Below are 18,253 nucleotides of genomic sequence, written 5' to 3' on the forward strand. Positions count from 1 at the left end.
CATTTCCTGACCTTACTTTCAGAGTCTTTCAGTGCCCTACTGGGAGGAGCCAGTGGGAGTTGCATGCGCCGTTGTCACCGCCTCATGGGGTGTTAAATGGTGGGACCCAGGCTTATTGCTCAATGCAAACAGTGCAAGGCGTAGGCAGTGGAGCCAGTTCTCTTTGTGCTCTGCTTTGTTTTAGCTATTGCTTCCTTCAAGAGGCTGGTCAAGCGTTCATACACCCCATTTGCTTGCGGGTGGCATGCACTGGAGAATTTATGTTGAATGCCCAGCAACGTGTCTATGTGCTTGAACATCTTATTGGTGAAGTGAGGGCCATTGTCAGACCGCAGGACCTCACACACGCCCCACCATGGGAATACTTCCATGACCAAGAATTCTGCTGCTCTGAGAGTGTCAGGATGTGAACAGGGGTCTGCCTCAATCCATCTAGAGAATGGGCACACAACCACTATCATGTAACGGTATGCTTGACATACTTGGATCACGTCAACATAGTCGACATGTAGATGCTGGAATGGGCCTGCTTGCCGCAGTATGGCTCCTTTCACAACTCTTAATGTATGTCCTGCCTTGAACTGCTTAGATGTCAAACAATTGCTTACAAATTTAGCCACTTGTTCTGCCAAATTAGCACAGAACCATGTTTCTCCAATATGGGCAGCAATGTGTGTGGTGGATAGTGCAACTGTGCCAGTGCAGCGTTCAATAATGCTAGTGGCATCACCACTTTCCCAGTGCTGTTCTGCCGCCATAGGTTGTCTATTGTAGATACTGTGGATCCCCCTCCTAGTCCATAATTCCTTCTCCTCCCTGGGTGCAGCTCCCTGCAGCTGCATAATCTGTGTCTCTGGCAATGCATTGTACCCTTCCTTCAGTACCATGTTCCTTGCATAGTCTCGAGCATGTGATGCACCATTGTCAGACCGCAGGACCTCACACACGTACCACCGTGGGAATACTTCCCGGACTAAGAATTTTGCTGCTCTGAGAGAGTCAGGATGTGATCAGGGGTCTGCCTCAATCCATTTCTAGTAGCTCTCAAAAATATGCTGCGCATTTTGCTTCTGAGTCTCGTGCTTCGTTTCCCCTTGAGATAGGATCTTGCCCTGGAGTGTGTGCTTGGCACTTCAATATTGCTATCTGTGCAGGGTACTGTATCACTTCAATGAGTCTACCCAATAAAAGTGCATGCTGTACAGGTGTCCCATCTGCTCTTCTGAAGCCTCTCCTAGGCCATTGTGCCAGTCATGAATGTACTGTTGACGTCACGTATGCTGTGCCAGAGTACACTGTCACTTCTATTCCTTTGCCACGCTCCAATGCTAGTATTAGGGCCACTAGTTCCGCTGCTTGTTCTGAATAATTTGATCGCATTTGCACACTTGCCACTACCTCACTGGATCCATCCTCCCTCAAGCTCACCACTGCAGTTCCTATATGTCTGATCAATTGTCGAAGACCCGTCAATGTACAGCACCTCTCCCCCCTCAAGTGCATCCTCATGTACCTTGCAGGTGTCACTGAATTCCTGTATGTTTTCTGCACAGTCGTGTGCATAGTCTCCTTCCTGTAAAATGGCTGCTAGAAATATCGCTGGGTTGACAAGTCTGCACCTCACTATTATTAGTGATGCATTTGATAGTATCACCTCGTACCCTGATGCTCTCTGTGTTGTCAGTGTGCTCTTTGGCCTCTGCAGTATCGCAAAGAGGGTGTGTTCGACGTGAAGAGTGGTGGTGTACCCCAGGGTAATCCCTGCTGATTTCTCCCCTGCGAATGCAGCAGCAGCCAACACTTGTTCGCACTGATTATGTCCTCTTGTTACTGGGTCAGGTTTTCCAATGTAGTAGGCTATAGGTTTGTGCCCCAAACATGTCTTCTGCATCAGTACGGCCTTCATCACTACTCCATCCATGTGTGTGAACAGGAAAAATTCCTTTTTGTAATCTGGCTCCATAACACTGGAGCTGTGCATATTGCTTCTTTCAGCTCGTTGAATGCTTCAGTCATTTCTGTAGTCGAGTTCCGTGTCTTGTGTCCTTCTTGTGCTTCCTTCAGAGCACCCAGTAAAGGACTTGTGTATGTACTGTAATAAAAGACCCATGCTCTGCAATAGTTACATAACTCCAAGAATTGCTGCATATCCATCACTGTCGCGGGTTTGGCTGTCTTGCGTATTGTCTCCGCCCTTTCTTGTGTGATCTGTCACCCATTTTGTGAGATTGTATGTTGAATGTACAGTACTTCCTTCTGCCAGTACTACAGTTTAGAATTGTCCACCTTGTATTCTTTGTCAGCTAACACTAGTCTTCTGTCATGCTGCAAATCAAAATGTCATCTACAAACTGCAGGACCGTGCTCTCCATCTGTATGTTTCCTAAGTCCACCTGGAGGACCCTATTGAATATGGAGGGTGACTCGCAGTATCCTTGGGGAAGTCTTGTATGTTTCCACTTCCAGTTTCTTTACATAAAGGAAGTCAAGTCTTGTGAGTGTGGGTGTAATGGTGCTGAGAAAAATGTATTCTTCGAGTCTATGACTGTGAAGCAGGCAGCTTCTACCGGAATGCTGCACAAAATCGTTTGTGGATTTGGCACTAGAGGATACTCTTCTTCTACAATGTGATTTAGGGGGCATAAGTCCTGTATAAAACGCCACAACCCTGCTTTTGATTTTTTGACTGGGTACACTGCCGTTTTGCATGGTGATTCAGATGGTAGTGCTGCAATTTTTTCATAAATGCCCTCATCTGCTTCTTTTGTAAGTGGATACTGTTTAACTCTGGGTAGGATTACTCCAGGTTTAGCTTAATGTTCACTTCACCTATTCCTTGGCCAGATACTCCTCGCAGAAGAATGGTGGTGCATCCAGCACCATTGACATCCTCTGTGGTACCTCTCTGTAGTGTATTCTCAACCAATAAGTCGCACTCATCTCAAACACCATCTCGGCCTCTGACCTTTTGTCCCTGAATAGCTCTTCGTCTGTCAGTGTAGTCAGCCTGCACCCTTCTGCCACTGCCACCGCCATCACCACTCGCCATGGTCATCCTGTGTCATCCATCACAGGTACTGCTATCCACTCGTCTGTCCCAACTACTGCTCTAGTTCTATTAGAGCTATTGTCCCTTTTGCCTCATCCAATGGTATCTGTCTTCCCTGCAATCCCTGGGAGCCATGTAATGCCAATCTCAGTCCCATGCTAGAACAGCTCCTTGTCTACTGGCACCCCCCTCTGTACCTTCCATCCACAATAGGCTTGAATGATCTCTTACATTGAACATGTCTATTCCTGTTATGGAGCACACTATCCCCTTGTGTGTGAAAGAAATTGTCATGTTTAGTCTGCTCATGATGTCTTGTCCAAATATATTTACAGGTGTCTGTCGAGAATAAAGTAATGGCAGAGATAAGTTGTGTTCCCCTATCGAAAGGGAAATATAGTCTGTGAAAGGAAGCACTTCCCGAGCCCGAGAGAATCCTGGAGTATTCATGGCATCGCCTGACTATCTAAATGCTCCTTCTCGGATGGAGGCCGTAGTCGCCTCTGTGTCTACAAGAACAACGTTTTGTCACTTTTTGCCACCCCCATGCGAGATTCCTCCACATGGTTGGGTGTGATTGACAGGATAGAACACATCAAGTCCATCTGTGGGCTGTCCTATTGAGGGTATAAGGACATCCCATTCCCCGAAAAGGGGTTGTTCCATCATGGTGACCCCCTCATGGTTTTCTAATGGGGACCGTGACCATGGAGTCCATGTGTGACACTGTGCCGTTGTTTTGCTGCATGCTGTCTTGTATCTGTAGCAACTGCAGTGTGTTCCCTGTGGTGGGGTGCTCGCATCTGTGGTGCCTGGTGTGTGATCTGTATGTCCTGGCTGTGTGTGATCTGTATGTCCTTGCTTCTACAAGCTCTCGAAATGTGCCCCATCTGTCCGCACGTCCAGCACTGTGGTGGCTCCTTCCCTTGTCCTTGGAAATCCCCTGCATAATCCCCTGGGCCCTGCTGCACCTGCGGCCCATACCCCTGAAATGCGTCCTCTTGATGGCCCCCCCCTTCCTCGAAACCCTTGCTGCATATTCCCCTTCCCCATAAATCCTCCCCCCGTGGACGGCTGTGTGTACTTCTGCTGCGCTGCTCCCTATGCTCTCAGGCTTGTCGGCATTGCCCCTTGGATGGTGTACTTTAAGAGCTTCTTCTGCACTCGTTTCGCTTCCTCTAACTTAATTTCAGGGTCTTTCTTCCTTATTTTTTCTTGTAATGGACTACAATGATGAACGATCGTAAACTGTATTTCTGGCCAAGATTTTGCTTCCATGCCTACCAACTAATTAAACTGTTTCTGAACTGGTTCTGGCAACCCCAGGCATATGTGTAAAAATACTGCTACAGGTTTGTCCCACAGTTCTGAGTTTCAAGGAGCCAAAGCTCTTGATTTGCCTGAATGTAATGTAAAGGGTCTTCATTTATTTCCATTTTGCAAGACATAATTACGCCAATGTCCTTATTGCTTGCCATATGGCAGCCCTACAATTTGCAAATGGCGAACCATCATGCACCGTGTTCTGGGTGGTCACTCCGGGGAACCCTTCCCTTTTCCATATGTCATCAGCAGCTTCCCTGAGGATCCCCACTGCTAACCTCTGGCCCACCGTCATCCTTTCCAGCTCGTATATCTACTTCCCAGCCCCCGCTGATGACGATGGTAACCTACACCTCACGTTTTCCTGGTCTATGTGCTTCCATAGTATATACTGAGCTCGCCCCCCTCTTTTTTCCAATAAGGGCATCTGTGTGAACCCTACCTCCCCATTCGCACTTCTAGTCAGTCTGACCTGTCTGTCCACATCTCTAAAGTCAATGTATACGTCTATGGGTTCTGTTATGGGTATTCAAACCCTGTCATCTAGTTCCCCCATTGGCCTTTCTCTTGAGCATACTATAGCTGTCTCCCACTGCCTTCATCCTGGGAGGTCTATAAGCCTCTGTACGTATGGTACTAGGTTGTTGATGTTGCATAGCTCGTCCATTGACAGCAGTGTGCGCTCCTCCTTGCCTCCTCCTGTTCCCCCTACGCCGGTCCCACTCTCCCATGCCACCCTCTTATCTATTCCTGCCTGCGTTGACAGAGACCTACGTAGCTCCCCCCCCCCTCATCCTCACTGTTGAGGCCTTCATTTTCGGACCCCAAGCCCATGTAACTGCAAAATTAATCTATGGAGCTCAGCCTTCTATTTGTCGTGTCCGTGTTGGGTTTCAAGTTAATGTTGATATCCTGGAATTCTTATCTGCTTCCTCGCCCCATGATCCTAGGGCTGCTCCGCCTGACACTATGGCTGTCCTATTCTGTGTGGTTGTGCTGTCTGGTTCTGCACATCCACCCCCTCCAGCTCTGTCATTTCCCCAATCCATTGACCATTGTGTGTTTACAGCCCTTATTGCTCGCTCGCTCGTCGTCCACCTTGCGTGCATGTTCCCTTGCAAATCTGTCCACCTGCAACTTTCTTTGTTCCCACTCAATCAACTTGTATTTTTCCTTCTCCGTGACCTCCCTCTGCCTCTCAATCTCCTCTGCTTCTCTTATCCTTCTGTTCCGCTGCTCTCGCTCTTCTCGCTTTCTCTCTCTGATCCCGTTCTATTCTCTCCTCTTTCTCTCTGCACCTGCTCCTTTCCCTGTCCTCTCTCTCCTTCTCCTTCCTGTACGTTTCCTCCATTATCTCAGCCCACTCTGCCGCTTTGCTGCTCCCCTCAAACCTTCTATCGCCTTCGATGCCCCTCTTCCTCCCCATCTTTCGTCCCTTCCAGCTTCAGGAGTATCTGTCCCCTATACACTTGTTTGTTACTATGTTTCCTAGACCCTCCTTCATATCTTTCTGTGCCTCGCCGCTTGCTCCTCTCCAAGTAGTCAGTTGGCCTGCGTCTCTCTGACCCTCCTCCCTAGTATATGGTGGTGGTTTATATGTCATATTTGAATACCCCTCTGCTGCTCTTAATTCTCTCAGAGGGCACATCCCTTGCTCATGGTCCGTGTCATTGGAGACCACGCTTCGAGGGATGTGCGGAGGAGCGGAGGGAGGGGCTGCAGGCCCCTGCACCTCCTGCTGGCTCAGCAATCACTGATGCCTTGCTGTGCCCCCCTCTCCCTGTTGAAACATCTACCAGAGCTCAAATATAGCCATGCTGCTTGCTAGCTTCTTCCCCTTACAGGTGCCCTGTATGTGTGTCAGTAGTGATTGCTGCACATCTTTGGAGAAACTTCAGCAAGGGGGCCATGGCTTAGTTAACTTACCCTAAGTGCACATAGACCATTCTATGCTATACTTGCAGTTTTTGTCCTTGTAAGGTAGGAGCATCTTACACAGGTGCTGGAGGGGTGTGTCACCCTTGCACTTCCCTTGATACATTTCTCTTGCGTTTACCAGACCTCAAATTGAGGGTTTTCGACAGTCGGCTATTAGGGAAGGAACACAATGTAATCACAATGTTGCTGCCTCTTCAGGCACACCCATAACCTTGCGCATGCACGTTCCGCACTCCACCACTCAATCACCTCGTCTGCCAATCTCATGTTTTCCAATGCTAGCTGCTCACGGCCTTGTGCTCTGTGTCCTATGTGTAAGCCAACGGGTGATGTACCCAATTTACTAAACAAGGTAGTGCTAAAAAGTCTAATACTGTGCGCACACTGTTATAGTCCATTACCCCTAAATACACAAAACCCCAACACAAATATCACAGCGGTCTTCCTGCCTCCAGACAGAGTATACCAATATTCTCTCATGTTCGAGCTGCGTCACCTAGCAAATAATATGCCTCCTCGAGACTTAACCAGTCGAATCAACTTCCGCAATCTAGGTCAGCTCCCTTGCTAAACCTTACGGGGATACTGTCATCTATGACAGGAGCTAAAATGCCCAAACCACAGGAAATCATTATTTACATACTTTTGTCATCTGTGCCTTTGAGTCGATAGTCTAGGTTGTTCACCAGAACCATTTATCTCTCAACTCGAATGTGCCCTACCCACATATAATTACATCTACCTCTGCTCCTATCCCTTCAAACTTTTGACAATGTTAAACAATACTTTGACAATACTCTACAATACTCAACGATACTCCACAATACTCAATACCCTCCCTCACTCCCACAGTTGCTGTGTGACTAGGTCAATACTTACGCTCTGTTGCCTGCTGGCACTGCTCGTCTGCCGCATCCCCCAAAGCTGCCACTTCCCCGTTCTGGTCTGCCTGGACGTCTCTCTGACTTCGGGCAGGATATTCTCCAAGCTGGCTCCTGCCGGCCTTTTCACGGGTACGCGTTCCCTGTCTTTCGCAAAATATGCAAGGGTCCTGCTGCCTCTCAGGTTCTGTGGCGGAGGAGACGGCTTTGCGCCTGGCTGGCACAGCCAACCATCAGCTCTGCTACCAACTTGTTAGGTGCGCATCCGAGGTATGCCAGAGCGATGTTGGTGTCCACGGACTTTGAGGGTCCAACGCCCCCCCAGAACAAACAGAGGACTCAGTCAATGGCAAGTAGAACTGCGGTTTATTGCAAATAAAAACCAACAGGGATCGATACCAGAAAACAAGCGGTCTCGGGTACATCACGTCATTCCATGGTGCACAGAGCAGTTTTGTATCACTATGGCGTCATCACTTGGGCTCTTCCTCAAAAAACCTATCAGCATGAGGGATTGGCTATTGAGTCTCTACTACCTATAGGGGACCCTATAGGTGTTATTCTACTGGTCCTCGCATGTCAGGCGGCTGGCCTGTCCCATCCGCATGAAACTATCTATTACATTGTTGCAGAGTAGTGGGCTTACCATTGGTTCTTGCCCCTTGCCATCCACCCCTGGGTTTCGAAACTGTGATTGGTTAGAGCTGATCTCCCCAGGCCTGGGATCGGATTCGGCTCTTAGCTCGCTGTGCACCTCTTCAAGGTGATTTGAAACGATTGTGTCTGTATTGAAACTTGTGTGCACCACTTTGCCCATGAAAATACGCTCCTTACATTGCAACACTTGTTGCAGTCTGCGTTTGGCTTGCTGGGATCGGATCCTCTTGCCCACCACGGATGACTGTCCACTGTCTCATTTTGCTGTACCACGTGTTTACAGACCACAAATTTGAGCGAGGAAGAGTGGGGCTAGGAGTAATGCAGATTACAGATAACTAAGCCAGGCATTACCTCCATGTCCCGCTACCTCATCCCAGTACTTGTGTAAGCAGCAAAATACAATGGCCCCATTACGAGTCCGGCAGTAACCACGCTGGTAAAACCAGCAGGTAGCCGCTGGACCCGTAATGATTTACCGGCGCCTGACTTGCCGGAAATACCAGGGCATTACAACCCCAGCGGTCCAGCAATTGTAAATCCCTATTCCCATTTGAGTCCTATAGGACTCAAATGGGATTGGGGACCACGGAAGCACCGGCACCGTTAAAAACGGTGCCGGTGCTTCCGTGAGAGTCTGCGTCCGGGTGCCTTTCTGCCCACCAGGTCTGCCTTGACAGGTGGTACGGCACCCGGCTGCAGGCTCGTAGTTTGCCGGTCCAGAGACAAAGGTGCTGGTAAGCTCACCAGCACCATTCTTTCTGGACCGGCAAGCTTGTAATGAGGCCAATGTCTCGTACACAAGCACTGGGACGAGGAAGAACGGGGCTACGGGTAATGAAGATTACCAATAAGTAATCATGGCACTAAAGACAAGCAGTGGCACACCACCATTGATTTGACTGCACTTCAGTACTCTCTCCCACTCCCTGAAATTTTGGGCTATGTTGACTAGACCTGGCTGCCCTACAAAGCTGTTACCGGCTAGAACAGGACAAATGTTAAACGGTGCCTCTGTTTCAATGTTAACAAAGGTCCGGCAATTACTAAGGTAAAGCCTGTTCATTTTTAGGCAGTTGAAATCGTGATGTGGGTTTAGTATTTGCATGCCAGGGGAGTGATTGGAAGGGTAGAGAGGGGACAGGAGACCGCTCATTCTCGCAGCAGTCCATAAGTGGGTGCTTTCAGACTTAAATGAGAGAGTTAACTGCTTATAACATTGAGGCTGCACTAGAATAGTTTCATTAGAACGCGTAAAGAAGTTAGATGCCCCCACACAAATAGGTTGCCACTCCCCCACCGCCCATGAAGTTAGCGCCTCTCCCAACATTTGAAGGGTTAGCCCCCGAAATGTAGGTTTTTGTTGAGCCCCTGAACACAAGCACACACACCATTCACCAAACACATACACACACGCACACCCAGCCACCAATATATTTAAGTGTGCAACTTTTGACAATACACTCACACACCCTGCCACCCATACATTTCAGTGTGCACCCATTCACCATACACTAACACAGGCATACCCAGGCTGCATCATGCACTCACTCATTAATGCACATTACAATATATACACACAATCAAATGCAGCTTCAATTTGACAAAGCTCATCTTGAGGCGTTCCCCGTTTTCTGTTTGCATTACTATGAATCGCTGGTAGTCTGTTTAAAGACGGAACATTTTGCTCTAACTGCATCACTAGGTAATAACAGTGATGCCCTTTGTCGCAAATCTAGCTTGCAATTTAGGTTTGGCATTCAGAGCCAATGCAAACAGTGCATGCAACACAACATACGTCCACAACATATTTTCTCTGAAATTAAACATCTATGAAATGGGCATTCAGAAACCCAACCTGTTCTCTCACGGTTTGTCTTTCAATGAACGTATCCAAGCAGCAGCCAGGATAAGTGAACGAGGGCATCTGTCCACCTGTGAGCTCATTACTCCACAGCACCTCATTAACCGCAGCACACGTTCTTTTGCCGGTCTCCGGAAGTACTTTGAGTTTCCTCTCAACCCGACACAGACGGCAACGTGTGTTAGTTCAGTTAGCTGATAAAGGACGAGAAGTCTGTCCTCGGGGTCTGTCCATTAATAACGTCTCGCTGATGAACAGAGCGGGTCGCCTTAACGAGTTCCTTATTTCCATTCAGTCCTCTTTCTACCCTTGCTGCTCCAGACCCCATACCCGCCCCCAAATGCGTTGCTCTTCAATGAACTCAGACATGCCGTCCCGGGGCCGTATTATAGAACATTGCACTGGTGGAAATAGAAGGTTGAGCTGGAGCAAAAATGCCTGTGTGCAAAAACGTATTCTTTAAATGTATTTTTGCACCATGAGACAAATATTAGTTAACGTTTGCACCCATGCTAAAAATAAAGAAAAATTAATTAGCTGCAGTTTTGCTGCTTCAATAATATCAGATATGATATGGCACTTCTAACGCGCATATACACAAGTGTTTCAAGATCAAACAAATTAGTTCCAATTCATATTATCTAAGAAACGTTTCCACATGAGCAAAAATGAATCGTAGTTTTTACAGTACCTTTGCTGCACACATAAAAATGCATGTCTGCTTAATGTTTTATGTAACACATCAAACAGTGAAAAATACACGCTGCTAATTTTGCACTAGTGATTTTTTTTATTTTTTATTTTTTGCCATTTACTTGATTAAATCGCATTGCGGTTTTTACAAGGTTACGGCGAGGAAGAAGAAGAGAAAAAAAAGACAAGAAGAGAAGTAAAATGAATCAAAACAGTTTTGTCAGAAAGTGTTTCGTTAGCTTTCTCGTCTTGATTTCAGTTCTCAAGTCTTTCTTGTTTACCAAGTCGGGGGAGGAGAAGATTTCTTTATCAGTTTTTCCGATGACTCTCTCAATTGGCCAGGTGTATGTGTTCCAAGATTTTAGCCGCCACTGTGACCCACAAGGTGTTTTCGCCGCTAATCAAGCGGGCCCACCACACGTCTTCTTTGTGAATGGAGACTGAGGCCAGATGATGACTCAGATATGGCGCTCTGATTGATTGCGTCCCGGAGCACGGCAGCAAAAGGTGTCTTATTGTTTCTGTGTGATCTGAGTCTACACTTGTTATCAGTTGATTGTCCTCTGATCGCCAAGATTGCGTTTGTCAGAAGAAGATTCAGACGAGCCCGTAAGAAGATGTTCCTTAGCTTAGATTTTGTTTTTAGATGTTACAGTTTTGGGGGGAAAACCCTTTACTCCATTCCCTATTATGCAAACTGCAGAGTTGATAATACGTTAATTTTCTGCATGCTTTGAAAAAGTCACAATTGAGATTATCTGGCTCCCTGGTGTGTCCAGTGCTAATACAGAACAGTGTCAGGACGAGGGAAATGTTTACCCCAATGCAAAATTATATTCAAGATTTTTTTACACAAAATCAATTTTGGCTTATGCTAATACTGTGCAAAATTGCACTTGGATTAGTGCCCACTTTCTACAATATAGCCCCAGATTGCCCCTCTTTGTCTTTGCTGCCTTCCCAACACCAGCCTCCACTTCTCGTCCCTTAATTATCCTTTTTTTGTTGGTCCTGCTGTCTCAAAAAAAGAAGACAATTTTGACCCACAGTACTAAGCCTAATGTGCCCCTCTCCCTCACCACATATTGTCAACATTTTTTGTAGCACGTTTCTAGAAGGCTTGTTCAGCGCTCCACTGCTCTCCTAGGTCTGCACTTTAAACAAATACAAACCCAAAAGTACTGTTTCTACTGTTAACAGAGCAACGTTTTCTTCCACAGCAGCAAGTGACATCAGGAATTCACAAACATAAAAAACAATATATCCCCAATTTCCCAGTTTTGTGCTTTGGTAATGGAGATGGATGATGCGTCAGCCACTACAAGGCTGACATATTTTTACTTTGCCTATCACCCCGGTGGATAAATCCATTGAAACAATACTCACTGTATTTGCACTAGGTCCATTGTTGTTGTACTGCTATTACTGTGCAAACTTGCCCTTGCAACAGTGCAAAGTTTCTGAAATGAGGCCCCTGGAATTGACTATATTATCCAAATCTCCCACCTCTGCTGCCAGGTATTTGCTTGACTACCTCGAGTAGAAGTGTGCGTAGGTTTTCTGTCCCTTCTCGATTGGTTGCAGACTGAGTGGTCACCAAAACACAGCTCCAGCATGTAGGACCCAGTCAAATATTGAGTAGTGAGTGTCTGTCATCCATGGTTGGTGGACTCAGTAGGAGTCATTAGCTGGCCTTGACTCCCTTCATCTCAATGGCTACTTTCAGTGTGCATCCGAGACCTATGGGGACCCATGGGATTGCCTGGGATTCGGGAAATGTTCAACCCTCTCAATTGCATATTTTCTGTGAGCACTGCTACTCCTTGCTGCCACTATCCCTGCCGTCTCCTCCTTGGTTGGAGAGGCCTCAGATTGACCTATTTACTGGGTTCCTCCCTTCCCAAGCCATGTTCCCCTCTTATTGAGTATACGGAGCAATCTTACATCTTTACTCAATCATCCTGTTATACTTTCCTGCAGGTTGGCCTGATTTGGCAAGAGTTGCAAGTTGCGTAGTATTTGCATTGCTTATGCATTGTTTACTTTTAATAGCTGTACCGTGTGCCTACAATTCCCAGTGAGTGTTTTTTATGCTGTCAGACCTACCGCAATAGTACAATTTGTAAAACTAAGACAAAGGATGCCAAAGAAGGCCCATCCGAGAAAAGGTCAATCGATGGAAATACTAAATAATGCTTATTTAGGAGTGGAAAGTAGTCCTCTGCAAATCCATTCAACTAATTCAAAATTGCCAAAACTCCTTTGTTGACCAGAATTTGCCAGCACCCGGAATATTTGGAGATTCGGATGAACAGTATGTTAGATGGTTGTGAATGCGGGAGCTGCATCAGCTTCTGACTCCTGGGGAGAACTTCCGCAGGAGGAAATGGATGAGTGGGGCAGGGATTTTGTTAAGAGTTATCATGTTAATTTAAATGGGAACAAGTGAAGCCAGAGAGTTAACGGCATGGTTTTGTTACAGAAATCGCCAATTCAATGTTTATAGATGCAAGACAAGCATCTATACTAAAATATGGGCAGTATGGGAAATTAACTCTTATGGTTGCTACTAAATTACACTTTTTGGGAATATGTTAAATCCATTTTAAAAGGACTTTCCTACATATTGAGAGTTAGGAGTAATAATGGCTCGTATTGTGGTCCTTTTAGAAAAGCAAATAGGTCTTTGAATTGACACCTCTCTGTACATGGCATTGGTCTGGGAAAGTGTAAATGGCAAAGAGGAATTGTTTGTGGCCATAGAAAAGACCTAACCATTCCTATTCCAAAACACACATTTTGCAAAGGCAGTTGCCAGTTTGAATCTGTTCCATCTACCAAATTGCTCTTTTGGAGTCAGTCTGATAACATTTAAACCTTTCCGAGTGGAGTATGTGAGCTGGGTCCTCATCGGAGGGGCTGATTCCCTGAACAGAAGCTTGGAAGAGATGGAGGCACAGTAATGAGTGGACAGATGTGTAGCAATTCTATCATGGACACCTCAAATGTATAAATGACCAGTCATGCGTGAGACATGATTAAAATGCAGAGACATTATTGGCAAGGTTATCCAAATTGCACACAGGATATTTGAAAGAGAATCAACACTGTGTGGGGCCACCACAGAGCCAGCTTGTGATATCACCCTCTGCTGAAAAGTTGACAGCTTGTATTCTTGTTGAAAGGACAGGTTTCAGCTAACTGCTCCAATCTAGAGTATTATAGAATGCACATAGACCCTTAACCAAGGATCAAGAATAAATGTATTAGTGCACTTGGGTGAAAACCCATCCCCAAATTAAATTGGACCATGCAATGAATCCATAGGTAAGAGAGATATTTGGGCTTTATTTATCAGCCCATAGAAAAGCAGCACAGTGCTGGTGCCAGTTAGAGAAAGAATAGACTTCAAGATCATTTCCATCACTCACCAATGTCTCTCCAACTCTGCTCCAAAGGGTCACCAAAAGCATATCGTCAAGACCCACAAAATCAATCTACAGTCACAGATGGACCATTCCAAATTTTAGGCACAACAAAGCCGGGGGCGCTAGCTTCCCAGTCACTGCCATCTGTCTGTGGAACGCTTGGCCTCTGCACTTGCGCACCGAACCTTCTGACTGGCCGTTCAGGAAACTAAAAACCAGTCTATTCAACTAAAGGCGGAACACTCCATAGTCTCTCCATGACCAGCTTTGTACAACTTTCTCCCTCTCTCTCCACCTCCAACCCTTAGAACCCTCCTTCTCCTATATGCAACCAGCACCGGTTTTGTGTGCTCTTTAAATGTCAAATTAAATAAATAAATAAATGGCACTACAAAAATATGGGGATTGTAGAAAAGAATGGTGGCCACTCTCGAAGCATGTTTGCATTTAGAAATGCCTTACGATGGCTACAAGTTCTGTTTATTTGGCATATTCTAGTACTCTGTCTAACAAAGGTCTTTCGGTCTTTCGTACCACATTTTAACGTGCTGTCCAAAGAGCTGGATAAATGCCACTGCACCCAACTACATCCGCTCCACGAAGCCTTGTATTGTAGTCTCTGACCACCAATTTCGTCTTGAAGCAGAACATTTTAGTTTTTATTACCTTCCTTCGCACAGGATTTACATGTCGGTTGTTGTGAATGTTGCATTTGTGGCAGAGCTCTTTAAGATCAGTGTTATGTGATGTGCTTAAACTTATGCTGCTTGTCTTTTCTAGAATGTTCACCCAGTCACTTCAAGTGTCGCTCAGGAAGGTGCGTCTTGGCCTCCAGAAGATGCGATGGACAGGCGGACTGTGAAGATGACAGCGATGAAGAAAACTGTGGTAGGCTCACCAAACTGTTATATATTTATCTTTGTAGGTTTTTGTTGTTGTTGTAGAGTGCCAACATGTCGCCTTGCAGCCGTTTTGCAAAGCTACTTTCTGATAACAGATATTCTGTTTCTTCTAAACGCTCCAACAAGGCTTTCCTTGTATTGCTTCTGTGCACCTCATCGACACACACCGCTCTGGATACAAAATGCCTCTATGCTCTCAACACAGAACACCTAGAAACTGACCCGCATGCAGCGCTCTGCTTCCTTACAGTGTGCACACATCAAAGCAAAAACAAAGCTATCTTGCATTTTCCCTCTCTCCCAATTAACCTAACCCTCCTCTCCCCTTTCAGATCAGCCAGTGCACATGCAATCGCAGAAACATAACCTGTAAAGAGTGCGCTAATTCAATAACACATTCTCAGCTACAGGGGTTCCTGGCGTGAAACGTTCATGAGTAGTTGTGAGATGGGAAGGCTGAGAATGTTCTCAAAGTACCAGTAGATTCGGCCTGCTTGCTGTGCGTGCAGATACAATGTCACTGGCAATCAATCCCTGTCCCACTCTTGCCATGTGGCAGACACTATCTGCTAAACAATTACAGCAGCCAGCGACCCACCACCGACCATCAAGCCGAGGGTAATGCTGTTACAGTGGCGCTCGCAGCGCACCCAGGCTGCACATGTGACGTTTTGAGACTCATTCATATTCTGAGCAGAAGAGTAGAAAAAGCAAGGATCGCTAAACTTCACCTGTTATTCACAACAAATTGGATTTGTTCCGATTCCCTACACTCTCCCCTTTTGCCCTTGTCAAACACACTAAAGTGTCCACGGATAAACGGGAGCATGTTTCTATTGTCGCACTTCAGACAGTTTTATTTTTGGAATTGAGGTTATCGTTATTGCAGCTATGAAGAGGACTTGTACACAAGCGGTTCTGCGTCCTGGAGCGGTCAGGTTCCCAAACTCAGACATTGGAAACATGTTAAAAAAAATAAAAGACCCATTTCAAGAATTCATGACCAAAATGCTTGTAAAATGTATTTCACAGTTTTTCAAGCAAAGAATGGAACAAAGTATAATATACGTTAAAGTAATATTTTGCATGAAACCCCAGCACAGGGGTGCCAGCCAATTAAATTACTGGTGTGGATGGCTATTGAAAGATGAGGATCGAGGGACCTGCTGTCTCTCCCTCACCATCGCTGTTATTCTTCACAAGGCACTCTGCTCCACCTGCAGCCCCCACAGCATCCTCTTCACCTCACCATGCCCGCCCTCATCTGACCCCCTTCTGCCCACTCCTCTCTGACCGGTACTGCTTTAGGCAACATGGGGGCAACTAGTTCACCGCACACAGCAGCACATGCCTCTGAACTTCTTGTTTCTAATAACTTTCAGCGCCCTAAGGAGCATGTCCAGGGGCTAATGGCGTTAACACCGAAATGTGTGGGTCGTCATGCTTCTCCACAGCCCTCATTGAGGCTGTGCTTTTCTCTGGCATACTCTGGATAGGGCTGGTGGACCTTTAATAGATAGGCCTGCCTGCGAACAGAGTTGATCATGCCACAATATCTGATCTCAAATTTTATAGAGGCATTGTGGCAGACTCCCACATTTCTCAGTGATGTAACAATACATGTTACTGACCAATTTAATGGCACTGAATGTATCAACCTCCTATGACTCTAGGTTGCACCTAGTGTATGAATTAAATGCTTAAATTGCAAACCGCAAATGCGCCATAAGATGAACACACACTTATGTGCTAAAGAAATAATAAGTCTCTATATGAGTTATTTCAAATTGCCCCTACAGAATAAAATAGAAATAATGCAGACTGTGTGGAATTTGGCAAGTATACAGCACTCAACTACATTCAAAACAGCTTGGGTTTTGCTGAGTGACCACTCAAATATCTTCATCTCCCTCCCCACGGCTTCACATGCATTAATTAATTTATTAGCTTCCATTTCTAGGTTCACTTCACCTTCATGTATAAATAATACAAGTGCCCATTACATTGCATCGATAAGGAATGGACAAAGCGAGGTAGTCTATTACAATAATAATCACTTTCATTACAGAATATATTACACATTTGCCTTCGACTCAGTCACAGTGACACCAAACAGGACACGGAGTTCCGGTACTGATTGTTAGTGTTTCTTTTATGTAGCTTGTTTCGTTCTTTCCTTATTTTAGATGGCTTTATTTATTCAAAAGTAATGGAGATCGGGCGATAGCTAGCCGCAGAGGAAGGATCGGCACAGGGCTTCTTAAGAAGTGGGTGCACAAGGGACTGCTTGAGCGAGCAGGGGAAGGTTCCAGTGGCAAAGGAGTGATTGCAGAATTTGGCCAAGGATGGAGCAAGGGTGTTGATGTGGTCCTTGATGGTTCTGGATGAGCAGCGAAGAACCTACTTTGACGAGACTTTCATAGATCGGACTTGTCTATAAACAACGCCGGGCGTGAACAAGGGAAAGGAGGAGAAAGGAGGAGGAGAGACGGCCACAGACGGGCCAGGAGTGGTAGAGGAGGAAGAGGAAGTAGAGGAAGAGATTTAAGTGGTGAAATGAGAGGCCAAGGCCGTGCAGAGGGCCTGGGAAGGAACAGGAGGGGTAGAGACTGCAGCAGGATTTGCCAGTTCCTTGCAGATTTAGAAAAGTTCGGTATGTTTTTAGATGCCGCAGAGATGCAGGCTTGGATGTAGGCTCTCTTCTTAGAGAGGACAGAGAGTCTGTGTTGCCTTTGGAGCAGGCGGCAGGCCAGTTTGTCAGAGGGTGTGCCTGATACCCTCCACTTCCTCTCAGCTGCCCTACACTTGCGTTTAAGGGTGGCGAGCTCGGAATCGTACCAAGAGTTGCACTTGGATTTGGGATTCAAGCGGATCCTCATGACAGGGGCAAGGACATCCAGAGTGTTGGAGATGGAGAGATGAAGGTTAGAGAGGGCTATGTCAGGGTGTAAGTCAAACAAAAGTGCAGGAGGAGGCAAGAAAGTGGTGGCGAAAGCCTCAGCTGACACACGCTTTCACTCTTATATCGTAAATTTTCAAGCACACATAAATGCGCCTCTTCATACATGTTTCAACTCTTGTTGTTAAGCCAGGTGTAAGCTGTGCTGTCAATCGGAGAAGTGAGTGTGCACCACAGGGTTAAAAAAACTTTCAAATCTTAAAGTCAGTGTGAAGGTAAAGGCTGAACGTTCAAACTGTAGTTCAGGTGGAGCTGGCTGTGACAAGTCTGGAGACACCCTGACTCTCATGTTACTGATTTTGAATCCATTAGACTTGCCCTGAAGAAGGAAATGATTTCCGAAATGCATTGGCGCATTAAGTCTGTTCCATATATGGGTTGTGGTACCTTCTTCCTCATTAAGAAGATATTAGTGATAGCTTTGTTTTGAATTGCTTCGGATAAACTACCATTTCTGATGTAAACAACCAACAGACTCTTTTAATTTTTGAACAAGTATATTACCTTTGATACTGGATCAAACTATTTTTTGAACTTTGAATAACTAGCTGCCCAGGTT

The 18,253-nt window shown here is 46.0% G+C and overlaps 1 protein-coding gene across 4 annotated transcripts in view; it reads left to right on the plus strand.

The window, feature by feature from the left end:
• Positions 1-18,253, plus strand: part of CORIN (corin, serine peptidase) — a 1,135,185-nt gene that overhangs the window by 866,280 nt on the left and 250,652 nt on the right. For all 4 annotated transcript variants that reach the window (XM_069631711.1, XM_069631714.1, XM_069631713.1 and 1 more), the window contains one exon: positions 14,614-14,721. In XM_069631711.1, the coding sequence (XP_069487812.1) occupies positions 14,614-14,721 (108 nt within the window). The remainder of the gene's footprint in view (positions 1-14,613; positions 14,722-18,253) is intronic.

The sequence above is a fragment of the Ambystoma mexicanum genome, chromosome 6q (genome assembly GCF_040938575.1).
Source record: "Ambystoma mexicanum isolate Mex_15411 chromosome 6q, UKY_AmexF1_1, whole genome shotgun sequence".
In the NCBI taxonomy this organism is placed as follows: domain Eukaryota; kingdom Metazoa; phylum Chordata; class Amphibia; order Caudata; family Ambystomatidae; genus Ambystoma; species Ambystoma mexicanum.